Source organism: Argentina silus (assembly GCF_951799395.1).
Source record: "Argentina silus genome assembly, chromosome: 16".
NCBI classification, from domain to species: Eukaryota; Metazoa; Chordata; class Actinopteri; order Argentiniformes; family Argentinidae; genus Argentina; species Argentina silus.
In genome coordinates, this window is record NC_139670.1 from 7631102 (window position 1) to 7638811 (window position 7710).

Genomic DNA, 7710 nt, shown 5'->3' on the forward strand with positions numbered 1-7710 from the left:
GTGTGTGTGTGTGTGTGTGTGTGTGTGTGTGCGTGCGTGTGTGTATGTGCGTGTGTGTGTGTGTGTGTGTGTGCGCATTGTCTAAAAGACTACCAAAGGAAATGACAGAGACTGAACTGACAGGCTCGTCCTTTCAGTTCCTCTTCAGAACCTGCCCCGTTTGACAGCCGAGAACATCCTGTATGGTCCTCCCAGGGGGTGCACCACCTCCCAACTACAGCAACAGTGAAGGATCATCAGCTCCATCAAGCAGGTCCTGTGGGAGACAAGGAACATCAGCAGAGCATCGACCTGACAGCCCTGAGGAGGAGGATCACCATCCTCCTCAGGGACCACGGCATCACAGACTTCAAGAGAGTGGTATGGGGTGTGGCAAAAGGGAAAGACATCAACATCTAAACCACCCCTCATGCCACCCAGACCAAACACAACCCATCCCGAACCCAGAACCAGCGTCGGATCGCTCACCCTGTACAATCTACACGCTCCACCACCAGCAACAGCACCATCAGCACCAGTACCAGCACCAGCATCAGCACCAGTTCCAGCACAAGCCCTGGCCAACAGCTCCAACACCAGCACCAGCACAAGGACCAGGAGAGGAGCAACACTGCACCTTCCCTCACACACATGTAACAGCCTCACTAACCCCTTGCCTACCCCGTCAGAGCAGCAGCGCACAAGCCCTGGTCCCAGACAGCATCACCAGCACCAGCCCAAGGACCCTGAGACGATCAACACCTCCTTTCTACAGAGAAGTACCTTGCACCTTTTTACACCATCCCTACACAAACCCCGCCCACCCCCCCTCTCCCACTATCCTACCTTTGCAGATCACCAACACACCAGCCACAGCCCAGGTTGTTTCCAGACCCAGCACCTATCCCCGACTCCCAGCCACAGGATCCAGTTCCAGCACCAACACCAGGTTCCAGCCCCAAGACCCAACACCAAACCCGGCACCAACCCCAGGTCCCCAGGTCCCCAGGTCCCCAGGTCCCCAGGTCCCCAGGTCCCCAGGTCCCCAGGTCCCCAGCTCCAAGACCCAAAACCGGCACCAATCCCAAGCTCCAGCCCCGAGACCCAGCATCAGACCCAGCACCAACCCCAGTTTCCCAGCACCAACGCCAGACCCTACACCAACCCCTATCCAAGCCTAAAATGCACTATAAGAACTCCAAATCACTCACCAGAACACTCAACTAAACCCAAGCACATGTAAATAGCGTTTTATGAATAGGTTAATTTATGTTTTTGATTGTGTGAAGTGATGTATGTATGTGTATGTGTGTTGAATGGAAAAAAATGGTGTTACCTGTGAAAAAAACAAATAAAAACACCTTTCAGTTTCTCCTCAAGCATAGTTCTGTCAGTGTTGGAGATGTAAAATGCATTTGTGTGTGTGTGTGTGTGTGTGTGTGTGTGTGTGTGTGTGTGTGTGTGTGTCTAGACTGATCGGGTCAGACTAGGGTAATAATAACAAAACGCATCGGAGAGAGGCTCCCTCCCCTCCTTCCTATGTGTGATGAAGCTCCACCCCCTTGCGACTGACAACAGTGAGCCACATTTCACCCTCCCCCACACAAACACTCTCACTCACATTCACACCCTCCCTCCTCTCTCTGCTATGGCATTCTGCCCAATGAGGGAGAGGGAGAGAGAGTGAGAGAAAGAGAGAGAGAGAGAGAGTGATAGGGAGTGGAGGGAGGAAAAGCACACACATATAAAACATTTTATTAAATGTAAATTATTACGTGCCAAAACTGCAGGAAGCACCAAACCCAGAAATGTGACAAGACATGTTGTTTTTTTTACAACTTTTTTGTAAGGGGATAAGCTTTGAAGATGAGGCAGAGAATGGCAACTTTAGCATGACATGTCCTAATCTGCCTGCCGTAGGGCATAAACCTCTGCCGTACTGTTCTGTTGGCTTGGCAGCAGCTGCCTCTGTGGTGACAATAGAGAGGTTAGGAAAATTAGCCTGAGTCGTCTGGAAATGTACTGTGAGATACATGTGGAAACACAGTCACACCGCTCACCACACATTACTGTGTTCACGGTGTCTTTGTGATGGCCATCTACAGTGAAAAGCTATGGGTACTAACACAGTGGCATCATTGTCTATCAAATTAAAGGGGTGGTCTCAACAGAGCATCCTATCTCCCATGCATGTAGTGCATGACTGACTGACCAGTGGGAAATGGGGTCTCATTTGGAACATAGCCACGGTTTTTAGAACAGATCTGCATGCTGGCTCCTTGCCTGGCTCTGTAGGGTCGACTCTCTGTTGTGTACTCTGCAGTGTGTGCTCTGTGTTCTCCTTCAGTGGTGCAGTGGACCAGTCTGCCCGACGCCAAGCACGTCCCACTGTGATGACATCACCGCAGCTCACGTTTAGCAAACGTGTCAGAGGCCGGAGTGGAGACGGCTGCTCCTCTGTGTCCTCAATATGCTGCGGCATCGGAGGGGGGGGGTCGGAGGGGGGGAGGGAGGGAGGGAGGGAGGGAGAGAGAGAGAGAGAGAGAGGGAGGGAGAGGAGATGCAGAGATAGAGTGATAGAGAGCGGGCCAGATAGGGAGTGTCAGAGACAGAGATGGAGGAGATTAGGAAGCAGGAGCAGAGAAAAAGACAGAGAGATAGGAGAAGAGGATGATAGAGAGAAAGTAAAAAAGGGTGATAAAGGGATGATCAGAGGAGATAAGGGTCAGGATAGAGGGGTACGAGAGAGTAAAAGAGAGAAGGAGAGAAAGAGGAAGAGGAGAGCAGGGCAGCAGTGTGTGTATGAGTCATGTGTGTGTGTCAGTTCCTTCATTCTTCTCCCATAACTCAAGTCCAGAGTCCAGCTGCTCGCCACTACACAGGAAGTGGCTCTCAATGTTTTCATTCAGACAAGGAGTGAGAACAAACACACACACACACACACACACGCACACACACAAACTGAACACACACACACACACACACACACACACACACATACACACACACACAGACAGACAGACAGACACACACACCCACACACAGAGGAATTCATTGATAAGAATGTAGACGCTAAAGAGAAACAGGATAAAAACTACATTCAAAGGCTTAATCCAGCCATGACGCAATCCTCCAAACGACTGAATCACATCATTACTATCATCTCCTCTGGGAGGGAATAACTCAACGCAACATCTGTTGTCTAATGTAGGGGAGAGGGTGTAGCTGCCTGGGACGTCAGATATGCAACACACGCACACACACGCACACACACGCACAGCCCTGATTACGGTAATAAAGATTAAAGATAAAAATAAAGATACACTACATTAAATGTATATATATTTTCACACTACATCACATTATTGTATCATCTATATTTGTACTGTCTACATGTGTACTAACTGTGTTTAGTCCTCCTTCCTGGGTGGTAATACTGACAGCTGGCACACAGACATCCCATATCTCCTGACACTTGATCTGTATCACATATGTACCATTTTACAAGAATATAAAGCCATCAGGACATATCATCCACCAGTTGAGAGATGGTGTGTGTGTGTGTGTGTGTGTGTGTGTGTGTGTGTGTGTGTGTGTGTGTGTGTGTGTGTGTGTGTGTGGTGTTGAGTGGAGGTGAGGAGGCCCCCTGTGACAGGACATCTAAACCTCCTCAACCTGTATCACCTGTGTTACCTGGGAGAGTGTGGGGGTGGAGAGAGAGGGGGGGGGGGGTGAGGACAAAAAAGTGGAGGAGGCGATAAACTCAAGAGAGAGAGGAGGAGAGACGGAGAGAGAAAGAGAGAGGGGAGGAGGAGGAATTAGAGAAAGGGGGCGAGCAGAGCTCTTTGTCTGCTAGTTAATATTTCAGGTTGGTATGCTGCTGCGGTATGGTATTGCAGAGCTGTTGACGTCATGCCAGTAAACTGTACAGTGACAGGCCTCAGGCTTCATAGCCATATATGTGTAAGACTGACATCTAGTGGTGGCTTTGTGTAACACAACAGCATATACTGTATGAGGCAACTGTACTATGAAGAAGCTCCAACAAAATTAAATTAGGCCACCAGATAAGGCTATAAAATACTGTTGTTCTTATCAGTAAAAAGAGATATGATGTTATTGGATGTACAGTGAGTGATGTTTTCACAGGAAGTGATGATGGTGCCTGGACTGGGAGTCTGTGAGTGTTGAATATGTAGGTCAGGATTTATCTGACATCCTGATGTGATAAACTGGCTGCATGGTTTATTGATGTGATTATGGTGGCTGGCTGGGGTCAAACACACCCACTGCCTCATCTCAGTGGTACTGGAGGCTACTACCGTACTATACATCTAAGTTAGCTTTCCCATAACATACACAACCATTCACCATTCAGTGTTTGACTCATTACAATAAAACACACTCTCTCCCACGTCTTGAATAGCTTGTGCCCACAACCAAATGAGAGTGGCTGAGGCTGGTGGAGGTAGACGTCGGAGGACAGGCTCCAATCTGAGTAACAGATACTCTCATTTGGTTGTGGGAACGAGCTATTCAAAACAGATACATGGAAACCTGCCAGTATGAATAACCCTATATATGTTATCAAGCAACAGAGCAGAAGAAAAACCAGCCATTTACCACAGCAAAGTTTCACGAGTGGAGCATGTCTGCTTGTTAACAGAGCGGTGCTAAATGCTTGTCTATAGGACATAGATCATGGAAGAGAATCCTGATCAAGACCCAGAGTCCTTCTCCATAGCTGTCCGGGTGCACAGCCAGCCTGAGACAGAGCAGGTACAGGGAACCTCCACAGAGCCAGACCAGGTCTCCATAGAAGCTGAGACAGTCTCCACTGAGCTGGGATACCTTGACTTCAGGAGGCAGCAGCTCCACCATCGACGGGTGCTGCTGCTCAAGATGAAGCAGTTCAGGAACAGGAACGGGAAGAGAGAAGGTGAGTGGTCTGGTGTGGTGGGAACATATGGGGACATGAACATGGGGATATCATTTGTTACAAAGTCTCCTATGAAACAAAAATATAATACTGTATTTCAGTAATAAGTAATTGGTGTTTATTATGAGAGGGTAAGACATTTGGATTAACGTTATCATAATCAAGGAGGTATATTTCATTATTTGGAATGGCTGGAAAAATGAGACTGTGGCTTTAATGGAAGTTGTAACGTCTTCTTGTGGTGTCCCAGAGGAGTCAGAGGAGTCGTGTGAGCTGGAGGACATACAGGAGGAGCTGGAGAAGTTGGTGGAGAAAGAAGAGCAGCTCCTTCAGAGAGACAGCAACACTACTGAACAGAACCCACAGACCGGTACAGAGCTTTACCCTATATGTACTATACATTGCTCTATGCTTTTATCTATTTATTTATTTTTTGCTGTGCCATTCACTTCTTTTTGTAAAGCATCTCTAGATCTTAGAAAAGCACTATATAAGTTTGATGTATTATTATTATTATTATTATTATAAACTGTAAACCGTAAAACGTGGCAAAACTTGAACCACACAACTTCCACAATAGTTTAACATTTAGATTTAGCATGAATAATTTGGAGTAATAATTAAGTTTGGACAATTGTGGAGTGTATGTTCTGCCAGGTACATCTGAGGACCTGATAGATGTGGCCCACCACACACATCCCACGTCCCCAAGTATGTGGCGTTTAACCCTGATCATCCCGTTATATCTGGATGTCCTCATAGTGGATGTAACATTCGATAAACAAGCACAGCAGACTGATGGCTTGGTGGTTGGGTTTCCCCTGCAGATCATGACACCAGGATGAGCATCTTAAATGGTTTAGGTTAATAATCTATGCTGCAGCTGTCACATTTGTATTTGTATATTCAACCTGTATTTTGTACTGTATTGTGTACTTTTTAACAGGTTAAGTTTATTACCGACTTCATTTTGTTTAACTCCATTTCTATATCATATGTCTGAGCTCTCTTCCTGTCCGTACGCAGAGGCACATATGGGCCCATCTCGGGGAGTGTGTGTTCTACCACCGTGTGCCACAAAAGAAGAAGTGACATCATCCATACCAGAACCAGGTGTGTCGCACAAAGGACAGTGTTCAAATTGTTCACTGTGTTATTTGTTTTGATTTAAAAAAACAAAACATTTAGATGATGATGGCTTGGATTTACATACAGTAGCATATTTCCAACATAATCCTAAGCCTTGAGAAGAGAGTTATCTTTCTAAGACCAGTGAACGCATGTTTGTACAGCAGGGGAGGCTGGTGGAGGTAGAAATTGGAGGATGGGCTCATTGTAATGCATGGAATGGAATGAGGAATAGTATGACTGATACCATTCCTCATACCATTTCTCATTCTATTCCTTGCATTACAATGAGCCCGTCTTCTGATTTCTACCTCCACCAGCCTCCCCTGTTGTACCGTATGTAGCCGACCATTAGACCTCCAGTGCTCTGGTAGTTGTAAGTTGTGTTTTAAGAGAAAGGAGAACTGTGTGCTGTGTAGGGACGCTGTTTGCTCCTCTACTCCAGAGGCCAATGAGGAGTTTGTGGAGGTGGTGAAACTCAACAGGTGCCCAGCTCTCGTCCAATGCCCTTCCTGCGAACAAGTTGTCACCACGGAAACATACAGTGAAGTGGGAGGAGCTGCCTGGACACTATGTCTCATGTCCACCATGATTGGGTGAGCCTACTTCCCCCCCCGCAGAGAGGTTACTAAACTAGATTTGCAGCGCATGTCTAAAGTAGTTTTCTCCTCATCTCCTCTAATCATGGAACCAGATTCACAACCACACACACACACGTACTGTATATAAACTCCCTTAGAACTCCCATCCCCTTTCTCTCTGGCAGATGTGTTGCTGGCTGCTGTCTCATCCCCTTCTGCCTTGAGAACTTGAGGGACGTCGGCCATCGCTGCCCCCAGTGCCAGGCACAGATCCACACTTTCGAACGACTATGAGGAGCAGATGGGTTAACCACTGTAAAGGTGGACCATAAGGGACAGTGGCTGAGCCAGTGGTAGACAGACAGACGGTCTGTGGGATGTTGGATGGAAGCTTGACTGGGGGACATGAGTATGTGAGAGACCAGGCAGAGCAACCTTCAGATGAACAATGCTTCAAGCAACAGCCATGCCATGTCTTCAGCCATAAGTCCATTTTTAAACACTAAAGACGCCTTAAAGTGGCCCATGCTCTACTGACTACTCCTTAGGTTTATAGTGATCCTTCTAGAAAACTATATTCTGAGACAAAAGGGATCTTATTGATAGAAAAACAAACTCTATGGTTCACTCCCTGTACGAAGTGCAGGCCTGACTGTGCCACAAGCCTTAATAACTGACACACATTATTCAAATGAACACGCTCTGAGGTCACACTGACGTAAATTACGAAAAATAATCCACCAAAACATGCAAATGTTTACAGCATCAACAGTGGACTGTATTCATCACTCTCAACTGGGGTTAAGGTTCATTTTGTCCCAGTTGCAGGTCAACATGATTCAATACAGCAACATTATTTCTGTTCTGTTTCAATAGGTTGTGTGAATCTACACTTCATAGCCAAATGTTACCTCTGTTGTTTTCTACATGTAAATAGACCTTATAAATACAGCATATCAATATGGCCGTTTTTACTTCATTTTTAATGACTCATAACGCTGATTAGGTTATGAGGTGCATGTCGTTGTGTCTTCTTGCAGTTGCTGCAAACAATAAAGATTTATTTAACTGAAACAGCGAACC

The 7710-nt window shown here is 46.5% G+C and overlaps 1 protein-coding gene across 1 annotated transcript; it reads left to right on the forward strand.

The window, feature by feature from the left end:
* The first annotated feature begins 4506 nt into the window (after nt 1–4506).
* Nucleotides 4507–7678, forward strand: LOC310817100 (uncharacterized protein). The gene is made up of 5 exons (XM_083687533.1): nt 4507–4918; nt 5169–5288; nt 5945–6031; nt 6492–6642; nt 6813–7678. The coding sequence occupies exons 1-5, from the start codon at nt 4681–4683 to the stop codon at nt 6919–6921; spliced, it is 705 nt and encodes a 234-aa protein (XP_083543659.1). The 5' UTR covers nt 4507–4680; the 3' UTR covers nt 6922–7678.
* Nucleotides 7679–7710: the final 32 nt, after the last annotated feature.